Source organism: Odontesthes bonariensis, chromosome 23 (assembly GCF_027942865.1).
Source record: "Odontesthes bonariensis isolate fOdoBon6 chromosome 23, fOdoBon6.hap1, whole genome shotgun sequence".
NCBI lineage: Eukaryota > Metazoa > Chordata > Actinopteri > Atheriniformes > Atherinopsidae > Odontesthes > Odontesthes bonariensis.
This window is the reverse complement of record NC_134528.1, coordinates 24,366,968-24,387,031: the sequence shown is the minus strand read 5'-3', so window position 1 is coordinate 24,387,031 and position 20,064 is coordinate 24,366,968. Positions and strand designations below refer to the sequence as shown.

Here is a 20,064-nt window from a genome sequence, read left to right as displayed (position 1 = left end):
GAACGATTTGTTACTCCAAAAGAGGATTTTCAAAATATGATTTATTTATTTATTTTATTCTCATTTATTCTTAGGTTACCGTGACTGCAGCTCCAGTACTTCCTGTAGCTGTAAAATGTGTATCCTGTTCTCTCATTTCCTCTATTCGACACATCAGTTACCACAGCCCTGTTATACTTGCTGGACAATGTGGACATTGTGATGACCGGGCTCAGGTAATTACAGTGACCCTAACATGCAGGAAAAAATTGTTAAATTCCAAAATCCCAGTGTGTCAGTGGAAAGAAAATTGATCCCTGCTCTTTGCACCCTCTGTCTCTGATGTTGATTTTTAAGTTTATTTCAAGGATTATTTGTGATTGAACATTGTAAGACATTCAGTATTATTGGGATTCATGTATGCGTCTTCACACAGTACAAATGGACAGCTGAGGACCACAGTGGCCTGACCCTTGACCTCAATGATGTCACCACCTCTACAGGAAGACATTCTCCTAACTTAGTGGTGCATTCAGGTGTCCTGCAGCCAGGCCAGAATTATTCCTTTGCCCTAAATGTATTCCAGCCTGGCAGTGTGCAGCAGGGCAGTGCCAGTTTGACAATACAGTCTAACAGTCCACCGCGGGATGGCCTATGTGACCTCAGTCCAGAAGCAGATATACATCTGCTGGAGACAACGGTCACCTACAACTGTTCAGGTAAACGCTGTGATGATAGTAAAGGTGCTGAAAAGTATTCATGAAGATTTTTATGGTTGTTTTTTTTAATTGATACGTCCATTTGGCCTCTTAAAAAAAAACTATACAAGCACTAGTTGTCAGATGCAATCAGTTTTCCACCAAACTGTAAGTTACAAGGTTACCTTGCCTTACTCGATCGTTCAGAACATCCTATGGATGCTTGATCGCATTCAAATCTGGCCAAAACAACCTGAAACTTGTTGTATTTCTCAAACCAGCAAAGTAATATCTGTGCTAATGGCGGGACCCAAAGTTTACTCGCAGAACATTGTCCAAAGCATAACACTTTCACTTGCCTTCTTCCCACAGTGCATCTCGGCCATAGATTAGTTGCTCCGCCACTTTTTTGTCCCGGCAACAAAATCACCACTCATTATATGGTTTAATAAATACATCTGCACTAAAACAGTGCTCCTCGCTCTTTTTGTCCAACATGGACGGGTTGTCCTACTGACTACAGAACTGGACAGTAGCTGGCAATGCTAGGTAATGACCAATAAGCATATTGACAGATTTGTCCATCACCAGAGCTAATTCTGAACCATTTTTGCTATATTTGTGGTCTGTTCAACAAGTGAGGGTCAGTAGGAGACAGTGACACATGTCCCAGTGAAGCACGGGGGAGCAAAATTAAGGCCAAAGTTTTTTTTCTTGTTTTTTTTTTTTTTTTATGAAAGTGAATGTGTGACTTATAGTTCTGGAAAGGGGTAGCATTCAAGTTTTGAAGCAGCTTTTTTGTGATTACAAGTTGGGGTGCCTCCTGCAATGCATTTTATAATTTTGTGGGCAATATTATATATATATACTTGTCACAACAGACACAGTGCTTGCAAAACTTATGATTGGTCTCTGTGCATGCATGTGTCTGCACCTTGCATGCATATTCGGTGTACGCACTTTCCAATAGGTGCGTTCCACTTCTTTGGCAAGTAGCACTACACCCAGCTGGTCAAGGCAGATGGTCACACTACCTGAGGTTTCTTCCTGTTAAAGGGGAGATTTTTTCTTTTCACAGTCGCCTCGTGCACGCTCAGGACGGGGGATTGGATCGAGGTGAAGTTTTGTTTCAATCTGTTGGTTTCTTTAGCTCAGCAACTCTCTTTCAATTGGCTCTGTATTTATGAACTAGACTAATTTGGAATTTAATGAATTGGATTTGATTGGGTTACGATTGATTTACAATTAATTGGATTCTAATCGGCTTGAATTGGATTGAATTCAATAGAACCCAAGATCCTTTGCCGTATCTCAACCAAGTGAACAATGTACATGGACCCGGCCATCCACATGATGTAAATGAAAATGGGATTCATCAAACCAAGCTACCTTTTTCCATTTCCCCATTGCAATACTCACTTGTCCATTAAAGATGCTTTTGGCAGTGGATGGGGGTCGGCATTTGGACCCTGACCCATTCACAACTAACTGTGATGCACTGTGTGTTCTAACTCCTTTATATCAGAGCCATCATGAACATTTTTAGCAATTCTTGCTACCGTAGCTCTTTTATTGGATTAGACAACAAAGGCCAGCCTTCACTCCGGCTTCCTTCAAAGAGCCTTTGGTGCCCGAAACTCGGTCGCCAATTTACCCATTTTCTACAAGACAAGTTTTGGTAGGTCCTAACAACTGCAGTGTGAGAACATCCCACAATAGCTGCAGTAGTGCAGATGCTATCAGCCAGCTTTTCCAAAGTCACCCTCATGTATGTCAATTTTTTTCTTTTGACACTTCTACTTCAAGGACAGAATGCTCACTTGCTACGTAATATATCCCAACCACTGCCAGGTGCCACTGTAATGTAATAATCAATGTTTTTAACTTCACTTGTCAGTGTTCATAATGTTACGAATGATGAGTGTATATTAAATTCATATCGTGTCATATCTAACTGCATCTAATAAACTTTGGCAGGATGGCAGGATAATGAAAGCGGGGCCTCTCAGCTGATTTATACCTTCCAGGTGGCATCATGTCAGCCCATTAGCACTGTGTGTCCTTTGCTCACTCTCTACAGGTGAACAGAGCCCTCATTCTACAAATATACTGCATCATTCCTGCACATGACTACGCTCAGAATTGAGGTTTGCATTTTCTTCTCTTCAAGGGGTACTCGCTCAACTTTCAGCAGCTTGGTCCCAATGGGCAGTCCAGGCCATCAAACCAACATGTCAGTCATCACAGTTACTCTGCTGATAGAAGACCATATGGGAGTAAAGTTCATTGCTCTGAACAGGTGATTTTCGAAGTAGTTTTGAGGGAACTGGATTCAAACAAAGCACCATTAGCCACAACACTGGCTCAAAGTCTGCATCCAGTTTTAATTTACTCTCACACAGTCCTGATTCCTTCATTCCTCAGAACACTGACAGTTAAAAATCCTGTAAGGGACGAAGTTGCCAGTCAGTGGTTCAAAGACAAGATCCGGACAGAACTGTGGGCTTTAGTCCAACATGGCAACCCTCAGGAGATCATCCCTTATTCCATTGCTCTCACCAGCAAGCTCAATCAGGTAAAGTGTCTTGTTTTCATGTTCCACCGACTGTCACTGAAGTGACCTTTGACCTTGTTTACAATCCTGCTCAACATGTTTTATTCCCATCAGCAGGAGGAGTTTGGAAAGACTGCAGAGAATCTCATGGAAAGGAGAGAGATCCGGGAAAATGTAACCCAAGCTCTCATCTCTCTCCCTCTTTCCTCATTGGAGGATGTTGACCAACTCATCTCAGCACTAATGCTTTCTGTTGTAAGAAAGCACAGTCCATTATTTTACCTCTTGATTCTCAACTGTATTATTTACACCTTCATTACAAATAGAATGCTTCAGAACAGAGCGAGAGGATATCATGATGCCATACAGTGGTGTCAGTTTTTTTTTTTTTAATTTTCTTGAAATCATATCTTTGCTCTGTATTCCAGGCTGATCCTAGTGAGCTGCTACGTGAGAGCTGTCAGAAGGGAGTTCTGGAAGTTGTTGGGAAAATGATTCTTGTGATAGAGCAACAAAAAAGTCCTGCCGAATGGTCAGCTGTTGACACAGGAAGAAACATCCTCAATGTTATAGGTGCTGGCCAATCACCCACCATCTCTTATATAAAACAGTTACTGTTGATCAGTCACTGCTGATTTTAAAATTCCTGCTGCTGCTCTCTGTTTCTCCAGGTAGCATCCTGGCTGCTGTGTCAGAGTCGGTCAGTGGGTCCAGTTCTAATCCAGCTTACACAAACAATCTGCAGGCAGCTTCAGAAATTGCCTTATCAGCACTTGGCCACGCAGGAGCACTCATGCACATTCTGATGCATTCGCATGTTCATGGCGAAGCACCACTTTTGCTTTCCAGCAATTATATCAGGACTGTTGGTTTTCTTGGAGACCCTGTTGACCTCCTATGCACTCAGCAGTCAAACCAGACCTATAGACACCAGGTTGCCACCTCAGGGTCATCGGCAGCTAAAGGATCTAAGAGCTCTCATCACTGTCAGTTTCATATCCCTACCTCTTTAAGTGCTCACTTGAAGAGTCAGAGCTCAGAGGTGGTGCAGGTGTTGTATGATGTGGATGGAGCATTGAATTCTAACCCCTTGATGACTGCAGCTAACCCTCCCATATCCACCAATGTGGTTGCAATGGAGCTCTCCACTCCTCAAGGTCAGCCCATACTCATCCAGGATTTAGATCCTGAACAAGCCATACGAGTCACCCTGCCCAACAAGTACCCTATGGCACAGGGAGTCGGAGATGGAAATGGGAGAGTAAGTGAAGCTGAGAATGGGACATGTCTTACTGTAACACTCCCTTCCAAAGGACAGTTGAACTTCACAGTAAAAGCTCTGGAAGACCTGGAGGTCAATGCAGGTTTATACATCTCTTTCAACTTCACCCTGGCTCCAGGTAAAAATACTTGTTCTCCTTCCCTGTTTTTGCTGGATATTATGACAAGTTACCACCACCTGTTGATCAATGCAGTAATATTAAATAATTTGCAGGTGACCTGCCAGGTACCCAATCAGAGTAAAACAGCTCCATAACTCTACTAGAAGTTGGGGAACATTAACAATTACCATTATCCTCCGCCCGTTTCTCACAGTGGTCAGGCCTTATGAGTTCAAAAGAGACATCTTCTTTAATCTGCTGCAGTACCACCTTTGGTAATTCACACCAACCAAACAGAGGGGCTCAGTGTTGCATTAATGTGCGCTTGCACAGATCAGCATAGCAGAATCAGCTGAGTGAGAAATGTCTAAATGTTTCAATATGTTCTGCCATTCCAGCTTGCCTTTAAACACATGTTACTTTGGCTCTGTGACTCCCAATTCAGCCTCTGCCATCACATACCAGACACTAGAGCCTCGTTTCATGACGTTCTGTACAAAGGGGACCTTCAGGGGTGGGCGGAGTGCGTGCCGAAGCGTCACTACGTCGATCACTCCGAAGCTTCTTCAGCTTAATGGCTCAGGGTCCGGTTGAAACCACTTTCTGCCATTTTTGCAGCAATCAGCTCCCGCTGCACAGCCTCCTCACCAACAACGGAGGGCAGAGCCTGCACCTCCTCAGCACTCCAGGCTTCTCCCCATGAGAACCGGTCCTGTGTGCTAGGTACCCCAAGCAGAAGGGTTACAAAAATGGTAACGGGTACTATGGGACCGGTACGCTTCCGTGGTAGTGGAAACACTGAAATAAGCGAACCGTTCTGAACCGACCCGTACCGGACTGCATAGTGGAAACCGGGCTTAATGAACAAGAAAGATAAATCAGTCCTGCCTTCAAATGGATTGTGTGAAAAAGGCTCTCCCCTTTGTTTCTGGTGACAACATATACCTGCTTTCACCAACGATTCACAACCAGGCTTTAACCAAGTAGCAAAAAGTTAGCAATGAAATCCATCAGGAGGCCAGAAACATGCCTCGAAAGTGTCCTAATGGTACTCTGCTTCTGCTCTCTACATAAGACACTCTACAAAACCATGCCAAATGGTGATGATACAACAAAATTGATTGTTGTTTTAAATGGCTTTGATATACTTTATATGTTAATGTTTTAAACCCATTCGCTGTAAAATATTTGAAGTTCTCAGCCTATGTGACTTTCACAACTTTGGCAGTACAGCATTTGAGGGCATCAAAAATTGCAAACATGACATAAGCATCGTTACCTTTGTACATTTTCATAAAGCAGGCAAAAATAGATAAATCCAAATCCATTCATAAATCCAATGTGTTTTGGCTGTTTGTGGTTTCTGTGAGCCCTTAAGGGGAAAAATCTGGCTCATTAGCTTCTTAATGCTCTTCTGTTTTCATAAGCTAGATGCTAACATTCTCTGTCTTTTTTCAGGTGTCATAGTATAATGTACAATCGATTAAGCAGTGTTTCAATTAAAAACAATTGCCAATGTTGGTCACAAATCTCACTGAGAGCTGTTAGTGCTCTGAACAGTTACTTCAACAGCAGGTTGTTAACCTTATCCTCCCCAGGCCTCACTGCCCACCATCCTTTCCGAGCTTTTCATGTGTTGTTTATTTAAATGACAGAAATAGGTATGTGAAGGGACATGAATATTCAGGAACGGGCTTTCTGGGTGCTGAATTTGTATACACCCCTGAATGCAGTATATTTTCTTGTTTCCCATTTCCTTATTAACTACTAGCTTTAATGCAGCCTATTACAGTAAAAATATACTTTTATACAGATATACAGAAGCCAGAACATTTCAACATAGAAGCTAAATTAATTAATTAATCATTAAGAATTACAACCACTAATCTTTGGCACATTAACTCATTTACTTCAGAAATGTGACAACAATACTCTTGAAAAAATTATCATCAAGTTCGAAAAAGGTTATCACACTACATTATAACACACTTAGCAACAAGTATGAATGCTTTTTCATAAATAAATAGTCAGAAGTTGTAGCGTTCAGAATGCCTAAAGTCTTAAGACTGAGTCATGCAATATATGCATAAGTATTATTTACTGTGCATCTGTGTGTTTATACATAAATTATACGGTAAAAAAGCAGTTTTAAAAATGCATTATGCATTTCTAGGAGCTCCTCCAGTGAGTCTGGGACATGTCAAGGTTGAAGTGATCGCTGCTGTGCCAGAGACTAATGCATCCCAGCATCCCCTATTGAGAGAGTGGGCTTTCTCTCTCTCTGCTCCGACTACCTCCTCAGAGGAAACTATCTTTCTGTCTCCAATGTGAGTCATAGACCTTCATTGTAACTTGCTGCCTTGATTGCTCATTTTGATGAATAAAGATGTGCTTCATGTGAAAATTTTCCCCAACTACAGATCGGATGGAACAGATAAGATGCTCTCTGTCAGCCTGACCTCATCTCTGGCCGACGGTGGGCCCGTTCTTGTATCGGCGTGTGTGTTCAGCTCTCTGTGCCAGTACTACAGTGTTAAGGAGAGGCGTTGGCGCAGTGATGGTCTTCGGCCACTGGAGGGCACTACACTACACACAGCACACTGTCTGACTCAACACCTCACCATGTTTGGGGCCAGTTTGTTTATTCATCCTGGGGCCATTATTCTGCTGCCGCCGGTATGTGAGAATACACACTATTAATTGTAGCTGTGTTAATATATTCCTTTGGCACCCTGTATGCTCAAAAAGACAACTTTTCTAAAAACAAGGTTGGGATTGGAGGGATAGTCACAAACACACTCTTCTGTCTTTTCCTGTTTTCATGTATTATGTCTGCAGTCAGGGCCCATGCGCAACATAGTGGCAGGGATTGTGTGTGCTGTCCTGGTTCTTCTTCACCTGCTCGTGGGACTCATTTCACACAAACTGGACCATTTAGACAGCGTGAGACTGAGCCAGGTCCCTCTTTGTGGCAGACCAGGATTGTACCACTACAGAGTGCTTGTGAAGACTGGTTGGAGGCCAGGGGCCGGTCAGTCATGACAATTTATTACTGCATTTTCAAAACTGTGACTTTGTGAAACCTCTAACTGTGCATTATACAAATGACTAACACTGCAGTTTGAACCCCGTCAGGCACCACAGCGCATGTTGGCATAAGTCTATATGGTGTGAACAAGAGCGGCTCTCGCCATCTGCAGAGGGACGGAGCTTTTCAGCGTGGTAGCCTGGACCAGTTTCAGGTGGAGACAGATGACAACCTGGGAGAGATTTGGAAAATTCGCATCTGGCATGACAATACAGGTATTTGGTAACCTCCCAAAGCGAAAAAAAATTGGAATTAAACTGATCAGCCACAACATTAGAAATGTGAAGATGAGGTAAATAGCATCCGTTATCTGCTCGTAAATCTAGAATAGCCTTGATGCACACCGATGTTGCATTGGTATATGTTGATACAGTGTAATCCCCATGTATACAATCAACATGATATCAAATCAAGTTACTAAAAAAGTTAGCAAAAAAGTACAATTATTTCAGGCATTTTTCATTTTTAAACAAAAATTAAAAAAAATTTAAACATCCACACCAGACTAATATTGCCACATGACAATCAGAAAATCTTCACTGTAATTTATGATATATGGTATGTCTTCACTGGGTTGTGTGTGCTTCCAGGTATAAAGCACTATTTGTGAGTTTACAAGCAGGTGTGAGACATCTGCAGATATGTTGGTGAACCCCAGTCATGTCAATGCAGGGTTGGATCCGTCGTGGTACGTTCAGCATGTGGTGGTATGGGACTCTCAGACCGATCACATGTTCTTCTTCCTGCTGGAGGACTGGCTCTCTGTGGAGAACGAGAGCAACAGCACAGTGGAGAGGGAATTTCTAGCCTCATGTAAGCTTATGAATCGCCGTCCACTTAAGCTACAAAGCATCTCAATCTCTATGTTTCATCTCACTTTATAGTGAAAACTGTTTCCGTTTTCATTTGAATTGGATAAAGTAACAGGAATTTTGATTCTAAGAAAGGAATTGAAATGTATAGAAGTGAGGAGTGGCTCAAAACATAGTCCTAAAGAAATAAACGGGAGCAGGTCGTTTAGGCCATTGGCGTTTAGGCCGCAGTCGTTTAGGCCAACATAGGAGTCGTTTTAGGCCAGGCTACCTGAGCAGCTGAAATCTTTATTATTGTACATTCGTTATTATTTGAAGTGGGCGTTTTATTTTGAAGACGGTTTGTGCAGTTTCTCTTCCTTTCTTCACGTTCACCACTCGACATGTTTACACCGGTGCGGCAGTCACTGACGATGTAAGTTATGTTCATACTGATGTGAAATGAATGTGTACATGTTACTTACCTTTCTGATAGTGTTTTCTTGCTCCTGGTGTGTATTTGCACTCTTTAAAATGTCCGTTTCTTCTCGTTAGCATGATCGCGATTTAGCATTGTTAAGCTAACCGAATTTGTATTATACAGCATTATTGTCCAATGAATGTGGCAATGCGGATGATTATTTCCACAATTTTATGAATTTATAAATCACCATTTATTAAATAAAAAAAAAAGTTTCCACACTAAAGTTGGTTATTAAATAATTTACCATAGATATGTAGGCTACCCAGACAGACCAGTAGAGCTGACTTATATCTTATAATAACGAATGTACAGTAATAAAGATTTCAGCTGCTCAGGCCTAAACGGCTGCGGCCTAAACGCCAATGGCCTAAACGACCTGTATCCAAAATAAACACATGATGTGATGTGAATGTTCTTACTTATTGTTTTCAGCACCGTTCACCTCTGGATTTGTCCTCTACAGGTCCAGAGGAGCTTACTGAGTTTCGACGGGTCCTCACCTCCCAGCTCATGTTTGGGATGGTGGAGCGCCACTTGTGGCTGTCACTGTGGGAACTGCCATCTCACAGCTGTTTCACCAGAGGTCAGAGGGTTACCTGTTGTTCCCTCCTGCTGCACCTCTACCTGGCGCTGGGTGCTCTGTGGTATGGAGCTGTTGGCATTGAAGGACACAGGTGAGACGGTCTACCTGAGTAATCCAGTACAATTGATATGTATGTTCTTCACTGGATGCAGAAAGCTTAATTTAAGATTGTCCCCATGTAAATTAGTCATTAGTCAAATGACAGGATGAAAGAGATATATTCTTCTTTTACATAAGCGTGCCTGTGTCAACTCATCTGCTGGTTAACATGGAGATGGTTGCCGTGGGGATGGGTATTGCCTTACTGGTTTTTCCTCTCCAGTGTTTCCTCTGTTTCTTGTTTAGAAGAGCTCACAGTCAGGTAAATCGACATTTTCTTCCAATTATTTTGTTAATTTGCGCTATTTTTATGACCCAAATCTGTTTGTTGTGACTTAGTGTGACAAATGAATGTGTTAGTTTTTAATAATAGCACTCAGAGTTACTAAGGCAGTAGATGTGTGTTTTATGTGTGGCTGTAACCCAGGTTACTCTAGACATGTCTGTTCCTCCCTCTCCGGTTTGTCACTCTGTGGAGATGGACGTCTACCTCGGCCAATCAGACATCTCCGGCCCCTCCTTCCTGTCTCTGCCAGAATCCTCTGGACTAGTCCAAGACAGTCCTACATCTGTAAGAGCCACACACCCACAAACACACATGCACTTCTGCTCTTCTGCTCATGTCTCACTTCTTGGAATCATATTCTTCTGACTGTCTCCAGTTGTTGGAGAGCAAGGCGTTAGACTCCAGTATTCTGGACTTCTGGGCTGCCTCCGGCCTGGTCCCCCAGACAGATGAAGCTTATCAAGAGGAGGTTGTAACGGCATGGCCTTCATCTGACAGCCTCGTGAATCTACCTGCAGGCTTTTGCCCTGCAAAGACGACCCTTTCCCCCGGTCCTTGCAAGGCTTTCCCCGCGCAAGGTCCTACGCGCCAGCTGAGGCGGAAAAAGGCCCTGATGAAGCTCCACCTGAGCTTGCCTACACCCTCTGTCTCCTCCACTGCTCCTTTCTCTTCCCCCCGCTCACGATCCCTTCCCCATGGCAGTTCCCGTTTTCACAGCTCTTCTGTTCAGTCAGGCCAGATGTCACTCGACATGAACCCCAAACCAGTCCAGGTCCATAATCACAAAATGTCAACCCTTCTAACTCTTTCCGGTGAGTAACTGTTAAAACTCACTGGGTATAAAGTAAAGCTTTTTATTAGTTTTAATCAGCGCTGTCACTTATCCAGAAATCAAGGTTAACTAAATTAAAATACAAAGCAATTCTTTCAATAAAATTGAATGTCAGCATATAAGACTGCACATTGGTGCGGTGGTTAGCACGGACCTTCCAATGTTAACCCCAGCATGTTGACCCCATGCATGCGTGGATTGTCTGGCTTCCCCACTGTCCAGAAACATGCAAGTTAAAGGTTGGGTATGAGATCTTGGAAAAACGGTTCCTGCAAGCTATATTTTTGAAAATACACAACCTTGCCTCTCCCTTCAGCCCACCCCTCGAAACCACGCCTTCAAAGCACATGAACGAGTCACGAGTCTGTGAACGCGCAGGGGGGAGAGGTGAGGGGGGCTGACGGTTGATTGGGATGTCAGAATCCAATAGAAGTAACTCTCATCATTACTTCTATTGGTCAGACATTTCCTCTTGCTACACTCTCTACAATGGACTAAAATATATATATTTTTTTCCAAACATTCTATTTTAGTGGGTGCAATGGGGTCTTGAGGAGGTTTTCAGACAATATGATAAAAAATGCTCCAGAAAACATCTCATACCCCACCTTTAATTGGTGATCCTAAAATGGGTGAGAGAGTGAGTATGCATGGTTGTATGTCTCTGTGTTGGCCCTGTGATGGACCCGTCCAGGGTGTACCCCACCTTTTACAGCTCGGATACGCTCCAGCCTCCCTCACGACCCTGAATTGGATTAAGCAGTTAAAGAAGATTAATGACTGTCAGCATGCTTTAGGTCAAACTGAAACTAGAGCATCATCTACTGGGTCACAAGACAAGTTACTGGTTTCTCTGTCATATCAACATGGATAAAGGAATGCCTCCCTAAACCTCCCTATAACCTTTGACCTATGACTGAGCTATTGGTCATCCCAGCCAATCATTCCATCCAACATGATATCCCCAACAAAAGCTGGAAGAAACCTTGGTGTCATAATTGGTGACCAGCTGTCCTTCTGTGAGTGAAACCCCTACAGATGATCTAAAAAGCCTGCCTTGTGTATGACCAGCAAAAAGGGCCACATCACTCCAGGTATCACTGGATACCCATGGCCCTCTCTACATTCAAGAATCTCTTAAACACGCCAGGTAGCTCAATCGGTTCAGCGGGCGCCCCGTGTACAGAGACCAAAGCACATTAACAAAGCCAACTCTGGTTAAAGTACTCGCTTGGGCCCTTTGCTGCTTGTCATCTTCGCACTCTCTTCCCCCAGTTTTCTATCAAGAAGCTTAATGACTCATCTCTTCTATAAACACATTAACTGGACTCACTTGCATTTCTTTATCTGTTTTACTTGTACTCTGTCTTTCAAATAAATTCTAATTAATGTAGTTCTTACAATGACCAGTGCTTTTTGAAAGCCGTCAATTTTGAATCCGAACAGGTTACAGGCATTTTCAAGTGACAGCCGTAGTTTGCACATCTCTCCTCTACCTTGCTTTAAGTTTCTGTGCTGTTTTACCAAAGTTGGTACTCTTTGATTTCTTGAATGCAACGCTCAAAATGCCTCCAACTTGGTCTCCAACAATTGTTCTTAAAATGTTTCCCTGTTGCATATGTTTTGTTCTTGGTGCCAGAGGAGGATCTGCTCATGTCTATAGCAGCAGCAGAGGACACATCAGACGTAATCAACAGCAACTCGGACAGTGGCTGGGATTCCCCGAGAACCACGTCATTATTCTCAACCACGTGAGGAGCAACTCTATGCATCAGGGAGATACTCTTTCAAAATGTTTTGTGTTACAAAGAACACTCTCAGCTGCATTAATTTAGTCCTTTTTCTTTAGGCAGAGCACCTCTTGGAGCAGCTGTTCAGAGGGACAGAGTGAAGATAAATCTCTGTATGGAGCAGAGCTCAGCCTACCAGACCCGCAGCCCAGCCCTACAATCCATACAATCAATGAGTGTTCCTCTGTGCTGTCGGTGGAGTCAGTGGCAAGCACCTTCCTGCCAGGCCCTCCTCATAGCTCCACACACTCCTCCTCATCCACACGCATAGGTAACAAGCCAGACTTGCTCTCATAGGGGCAACAAGGGGCAGTTGTAAGCTCTGCTGCTTTACAAAAAATAAGCCGGGGCTTTTCTCTGTGGAGTTTGCATGTTATACATGTGTCTGACAGGATTTATTACGGACCACAAACATGAGTGTCACGCTAATTGTTGATTCTAAAATTGATGTAGGAGTCGGGAAAGACATGGCTCTTTGCCATTCTGTGTTAGCGCTGTGACTGACTAGCAGCCTGACTCGTGTGTGCCCTGTATCTCACCTTATGTCAGTTTGTTTACGCTCCAGCCTTCTGGAACCCTGAGCAGGGTAAAGCAACTATAGAATGTAAGAGGATGGATGCACGCCGCGAGCTGTGTCACAGGAAATTTAGCATCCTTTCACTGACCATACCTGACAGTATCTTAGAAAAAAAAACCCTTCAGCACTTTAAACTGTTACATAAACAGCTGTGGTACATATAATTGGTTATTTTTTCAGCTTTGCTTTCATGCAACTGGCTGTCAGTATTTACAGTTCTTACAATATCTACAATGTTTGGCTATGTGTTACAAATATGTGTTATTTTCTTCAAGCAAACATCTTTCATCATCTGTGACTTCATGTAATCGCTGTATCAAAGCATCTAGTTGGGGGATCATACTTATCTCATCCTAAATTACTGTGGTTGAGCTACAACAAAACTATTTCTTATGCTTGTAATCTTTTTTTTATGCTATTTGACTGGAAACTTTGTTTACCCAGATATGTGTTGCTCCACTCTCCCTCTGTAGGTGTTGCTCGAGGACAGCCCAGCTGGGTGCTCCCTTCCTGGGCGCTGTGTGTGATTTACCCTGTTGTGGCTGTGCTGTTGGGAGCATGCCTTGCAGTGGTGGGACTGTATGGAAGTCTCTTCTCCAGAACAGTTTTACTCATGTGGCTGTTATCTGCTCTCTCTGCCTTTTTAACCTCTGTTGTGCTGTTGGAACCAATCAAGGTGAGTTAAAACATGAGGCCCAATTGGCTCATTTCTCTTAGAAATGGCAGTTTTGGAAAATCTTCATCTTCCTTGAGCAGGTTTGTGTACAGGCCTTGATCTGCACAGCACTGTGGAGGCCTGTGGATCCAGAAGTAGAGGAGCAACTGGATCAGGTGACCACTGTGGTCAGTTCATGCGGAGAACCCAGTGGGAAGGTACGACCGCCATGTGGCTACGGGCTGCTGCAGGCGAAAGAGGAGGCCCGCAAAATCCGAGCTCTGCACTCTCTAATGAGGGTAAGAATAAAGCATAAGCATTTGGTAGCTATTTGTCTTCAGAAGCATGTAATTATTTTTTAATTTCCTCTGCTGCTTTCCTGCAGCACTGTGTGTGCCAGCTGTTGTTTCTGTTGCTGGTGCTGATGGTGAACTACCAGGACAAATTGGAGCAGAGGCAGGGCAGGCTGCTCCACTCCACCGTCAAACAGCAGCTACGCACAGCACCCTTAGGGTCCCCTAACCTCACCTCACTCAGAGAGTAAGGACAACACTTGACTTCCTGCTGTCAAAGCAAGCACAACTCTGCATCACATGGTAGCCTCAGTCCCACAGAGCAGAGTGTGGCAAGACAATTTAAAGCAAACATCATTGCCTTTTAGAATCAAAACTCTAAATTTACATATTTTGACTTAGCTGCTCTTGTTGGGTTTTAACTTGAAAATCAAATTAAGTATGCACTGAGCAACCATGTTAAGACAAAAATGGTCTACAATTGTCTTCTTATGATAATGAATCCTTGTGAATTCAAGGTTTGTATCAGTCATTAATACTTAATGAAGTTCAGTGCCTCTCAATTCCACCCCAAAAATGGCACGAAACTGCAAAGCCATGTAATTTCACAGGACAGGACGAGCCTTAACACTGGCCACATTCTTCAGGACACTAAGAAAGTGATTCATATTAGAAGTCCAGTGTTGCTTGAATTCACAATTGCTCTGGACCAGTGAGCCATGCGTCTCCAGCAGCCTCCTGCTCAAGGTGCAAGCTCAGAGAACTGTAATGCAAAATGTATGTTCAGTGCACTTCTTGGGATGCAGCCAACCACACGAAGAGGGGTTGCTCTTGGAGTCTCAGATGAGTTGCACATTTATGGAGCGGTACTGTTTGTGGTTGAGATGTGGAAACGGATCCGGAGAGAGTGCCCGAATGCGTGCGTGGGTGCAGTCTATTGCACAGATGGTGCTGAATCAATCTTTCCTTCCACCTCTTCTCCAGAGCACTGTTGGAGAGGTGGTGAATCAAATAAGTACTGAGAAAAATAAACACACCCTTGTGCAAGTAGACATAATTAGTCCTAATTATCCTGCAGATAGTGTTATCAAAAGATCCTAAAAACGTTTTTAGAAGTACCAAAATAATTACTAAAGAATATTAGTATTAACAAGACTGGGTCATGGCGACAACAGTCTAAGCTGAGTTCCTCAGACCTCCCTCTCCGGTCACCTTCTCCAGCTCTTCCAGAGCATTCTTCAAAGGCATTCCCAGCCAGCTGAGAGATGTAGTCTCTCCAACGAGTTTCGTGTCCGCCCTGAGGCCTCCTGCTGGTTGGACATGTCTGAAACACCTCTACTGGGAGGTGTTTGGAAGACTTCCTGGACAGATGCCTCGACCACCTCAGCTGGCCTTATTTGAAGTGGAGGAATAGTTATTCCTCTCAGAACTCCTCCCTAATGACTGAGTACCTCACCCTATCCTACAGCCATTTTCAGCAGTTAGGGATCAGACTCCCAAGGCATTCACCTTAGTCTGCCATGCGGTCCTAATTGCACAAGACCCTTACAGCACCTCCTGCAGGTGGTGGATCCCCATCCATCTCGCCTGGGCTGTGTCCAGCCAGACCTCATGGGCAAAGGCCCGGCCACCAGGTGCTGGGCAACGAGTCTCTTCCCTAGGCCTGGCTCATCATTAGGATCCCAGGTCTGGAATCCATGATTTTTCTACCCTCAAAGTTTTTTTAAATACACTTTGTCTATCCCCTCACCCAGGACCAACTCTAGCAGGAGCAACGTCAGGCAGCGATTTACAGGCGTGAGGATAATTAACACAAATATTTAAGCCTATACTATTCTACAGCAGAACTGATGAATGTGCAATGTCAACTACAATGGCACTACTCACATGTGTAACAGTGTTACTGGGTTTGCTGAAAATCTGTTTTGTTTCAAAAGATCAAATGCCAAATAGGAGAAACTGTAGGGACCCTTGTGAAAACAGAGTACAGTAAGTGGGTTATAGGAGGAAATTCCTTCTTAAAAATGTTGATAGATGAGGCCTATTGTTCTCATAACTTTCAAAAGAATGATAGGCTTACACAATAAGATCCAGTACAGCGTGTTTTTAAAGATCGCAGTTGCCGTTTTTCGTACTTTCAACAAATCAGATACACAAAAAACAGATATCTCCTACCTCATCTCTCTCAACCACAAAAAAGTCATTTCCGAAGGCACAAACTTAAATTAAATGGCTGTATTAAATGGCTAAATTAACTAGTTCATTTGCAGGGGACAGTTTCCAGTCATGGACCGAAACACATTCAGTGTGCAAAATTATTCACAACTGCAGGACAGCGGGGTTGTGCAAGTTTATACATCAAAATAACAATTTCAAAGTTCAGTTCATGGCGATTGAAATAAACCAGTTCACGTTCATTTCTCACTATTTCATCAGCTTCTTTAAAGTATTCTCCTTCCATGTTGCATAGTCCTGTAGAGCACGAAAGAGTACTGGAATATGGGCACTAGAACACAGCCAACTGAGCATTATATAAGTGTATTCTGCATTCAACTTCTGCCCGACAGCGCAAAAGGAAAGGAGACTTACTCTTTTGGAATGGCTCTCCATCAGAATCTGTGATGATGGTCTCATAAAACTTCAAATACTGAAAAAATCTGGCTTCAGCAGTACTGTAGTGTCCTTTGTTCCTCTTCCACAGCTACAGAGCTGTATGTGCAGTCCTCTCACCTCATGGCAGCGTAGAGTTTTGAGTACTGTTCACTTCAAGTTAAAAAGAGCTTTGACTGGTTCAAATTTCATGGAAAATATGAATGTTGTTTATGAACATATACATATTAGTGTGAACAGTGTATGTAGGATTGGGTAAAATGAAAGAAAAACTGTGTTTATAATGCAGACAAGTATGCCGCCAAAGGAGTGGTGCGTATTATAAACCCAGTCTCTACAAATAGTCATGAAAACTTTTAATTTGTGTCCATTGACACAATGTTCATTGTGTTTTTGTGCAGCTGGGCATGAAAATAACTTTATACAGGAACACAGCGTCATCTCATCGTGTGAAATAGTCAAGAATCGAGCGCTGCGTCACATTTAAGAGGTGGAAAATTCCACATTTGGAGGTCAGAGGGCTTAGAATAGGAAGCTACATGTGTTCAGATCTCGTTCCAGCCCACATTGAAATTTCATGTTAGGATGAGGTTGCTGTTCCATTGCACTTTCAGCCACTGAACATGCAAAGGGACTTTATTGTAGAATTATTCTGTGATATCAGGCTGGTATTAATGATGCGTTTACCAAGATTTTCAGTCCCAAACTCAGGACCTTTCTCTCTTCATTCAGCTGGTCAGATACAGAGCAGTGGATCAATCACACCTTGGTGCCACACCTCCACCAGAACCCCACCGTTCACATTGTAGGCTTGCCACGGCTGCAGTGCACACGTGCACGTGGTGCTCCGGCAGTTAAATCTCTGGGGAATAACACTGTGACAACACGCCAGCTCTTAGCTGACATGCAGCTGGCAGACAAGAGCAAGAGACAGTAAGTGGATTTGTTACAGGAGCTTGAGGCTATCCTCCAGACATGCGGAGTCAGTGTTTATTAATATTGTCATTCTCTAAGTGTGGAATTACTCTTTAAAACATTATGAAGCATGTCACCCCATTAGAACTTCCACAAACCAAAACAATAGGACTTTTTAAAAATGTATCTTCCAACAAAGTGTGCTAAGAGTTTATCCAAATCTACATCGTCTGCAACCTTTCCAAACTCTTTTTCACTCCAGGTTTAGAAGTCTTTCTATAGATTTCACACACTACCACAGAGAGTCTGGTTTATTCATCTGCGTGTCCATAGAACTGAAGTCGACTCAGACACAAGGCATCACCTCCCTCCTCTCCATCCATCCAGTCCTCATCCCCTCATCCTTCTCAGGACCGGACCTTCATGTTGCTCTTGCGGTAACAAACCTGTTGTCCTTTCAAAGAATACAGTTTGTTTCACAAATAATTCAGCACACAGTTTGTTTCATTCTCTGGCTTTGTACTGCAGATTCTTCTTCTCATCTCTGCTCTTCTCATCATGGTTGGGGAGCTGTGGTCCATGGTCATGGAGCGTGCTCGGTATATACATCAATACCATCACTGGTTCCAGCTACTGTTGGCCTTCTTGTCACTGGCGACAGCTGTCCTCCAGCTTTGTTTCCTGTCTCTCGCTTCTTCATGTGTCTCAGAGGTACCAAATAGATCGTTTTCGCAAATAGTTGGAATGACAACATTCCATGTTTTGCTGTTACTAACTTTCAATGTCCTGTTTCATTCAGCTGCGATCCAAGCCTGACAACTTCATCAACTTCCACAGTGCTGCCTTTCTGGCGGTGAGGTCCTCTCAGAGTGCAGCTGTCCTCCTCACTCTACTAGTTCTGAAGGTAAATGGGTGCTCTGGTTCCTAATTATACACTATTCACAGAAACTACTTTAGCAAATGTCTACTTGTCTCTATTGCTGTGTGCTTTAGCTACTGGGAACCTTAAGGTTTGTGCGGAGGTGGGTAACGATAGGCAGAGTACTGCAGAGGGCCTGGAGGGAACTGTTGGCTGTGGCTGTCTTAATACTTCTACTGCTGGTGCTCTGCACTCACCTTGGAAACACGGTATGAGAAAAAAAGAAAGTTGAGCTGACAGAAAAATTCAGATAGAAGAAGAGTGCTTGATATGGCTATGTCTTTGTTTCAGCTTTTTTCCCATTCAGTGGAAGATTTCCTGTCAGGACAGGAAACTGGGGTCTCAGTGCTGTCCGTCCTGCGGGGTCGGACAGTGCTCCAAAAGCTCTGCAGGGTTCACCCGGCTCTAGGTCCTCTCTATGGGCTGTTATTGATGGGCGGAAGTGTTTGGCTCTTGGCCAGACTCTGTGGAACTGTTCTCATCCGTACATATAGGTATACAATATTGGCTTTTAAAGCTGTAACAGATAGAGAGCCCTCTTTAGAAGTGGTTCCCTTCCCTGAGCACTACTTTTGTTTGTTAGTCTCGCTTTTCCTTAACATCTACGTCTCAAAGCCAGCAACTAACTTGAATGATGATCTACTAGATAGTATCCATGATCTTAACTTGCAGTGAGGACTATACCTCCAGTCCTGAGTAAAACCTAATGCATGTGGCCGGAGGATAGACAGCAGTGATTCATTTTTCAGGCTGAAAAGAAACCTGAGCTGGTTGGCGCTCTGTGGGTCGCATGCCAAGATCTTCATTCACTGTTCAATATAGCTCTTTATTTATTTATTTATTTATCGCTATCACCTCAAAATATACAAAGTGATACCACAGAACAGAAAGGTTAGCTAGCTAGCAGGCTAGCTGGTCATCATGCATTGATATCTTTGACAACATATCAAATCTGTTATTTCATTAGTTCTGGTGATAGGTGTGACTCATTTTCATTGTTTTGATCTAAGCTTACCATATTTCACCAAAATACTGCTAAGTTAAGATAAGGCTCCCTCTGTCATGAATATACAACCACATTTACCAGATTCTCCATCTTTCTCTCACATGTTAGCGTATTTAAAAAAAATTCAAATCAGGCCTTTGGGAATGTGACTAGCTTTAGAGATATTTGGCCTTAAATATAGGGATATATAGGAATACAGGGATCGACCTTATTAATACAGTTTTTCTGAGGGAAACGTATCTATATTCATGGTCATGTTTGAGAATGTAACCCTTGTGGAAACATTTTCATTCAAAGTGTAAATCTTATGGTGTTGCAAGAGGTGAAATCAGAGGATTGCCAAACTGAATAGGACCTAGTGTGAGGCTACTATAAATGTCTAAACAAAATTTTAGCCTTCCCCAATCTGTCTAAGTGAAGTTGAGATAAAATTTTGACCTGTTAGTGATGCAAGATAAGATACATGTCACTTGTCTGTGCTCACAGTTAGGAAAATCAAGTTTTCCTGACAGAAGAACTATGC

At 43.1% G+C, this 20,064-nt stretch overlaps 1 protein-coding gene across 1 annotated transcript in view; it reads left to right on the top strand.

Annotated features, from left to right (window-relative positions):
• Positions 1–20,064, top strand: part of pkd1b (polycystic kidney disease 1b) — a 46,340-nt gene that overhangs the window by 24,440 nt on the left and 1,836 nt on the right. The window contains exons 12-39 of the mRNA XM_075457420.1: positions 75–215; positions 416–698; positions 2,655–2,757; positions 2,848–2,976; positions 3,102–3,252; positions 3,349–3,486; positions 3,660–3,804; positions 3,903–4,631; positions 6,787–6,940; positions 7,124–7,289; positions 7,452–7,644; positions 7,749–7,916; positions 8,374–8,514; positions 9,440–9,650; positions 9,797–9,920; positions 10,086–10,229; positions 10,321–10,756; positions 12,416–12,527; positions 12,626–12,837; positions 13,617–13,819; positions 13,900–14,097; positions 14,184–14,338; positions 17,434–17,634; positions 17,879–18,053; positions 18,145–18,327; positions 18,416–18,520; positions 18,610–18,744; positions 18,827–19,029. Coding sequence (XP_075313535.1) covers positions 75–215; positions 416–698; positions 2,655–2,757; positions 2,848–2,976; positions 3,102–3,252; positions 3,349–3,486; positions 3,660–3,804; positions 3,903–4,631; positions 6,787–6,940; positions 7,124–7,289; positions 7,452–7,644; positions 7,749–7,916; positions 8,374–8,514; positions 9,440–9,650; positions 9,797–9,920; positions 10,086–10,229; positions 10,321–10,756; positions 12,416–12,527; positions 12,626–12,837; positions 13,617–13,819; positions 13,900–14,097; positions 14,184–14,338; positions 17,434–17,634; positions 17,879–18,053; positions 18,145–18,327; positions 18,416–18,520; positions 18,610–18,744; positions 18,827–19,029 — 5,438 coding nt within the window. The remainder of the gene's footprint in view (positions 1–74; positions 216–415; positions 699–2,654; positions 2,758–2,847; positions 2,977–3,101; positions 3,253–3,348; positions 3,487–3,659; positions 3,805–3,902; positions 4,632–6,786; positions 6,941–7,123; positions 7,290–7,451; positions 7,645–7,748; positions 7,917–8,373; positions 8,515–9,439; positions 9,651–9,796; positions 9,921–10,085; positions 10,230–10,320; positions 10,757–12,415; positions 12,528–12,625; positions 12,838–13,616; positions 13,820–13,899; positions 14,098–14,183; positions 14,339–17,433; positions 17,635–17,878; positions 18,054–18,144; positions 18,328–18,415; positions 18,521–18,609; positions 18,745–18,826; positions 19,030–20,064) is intronic.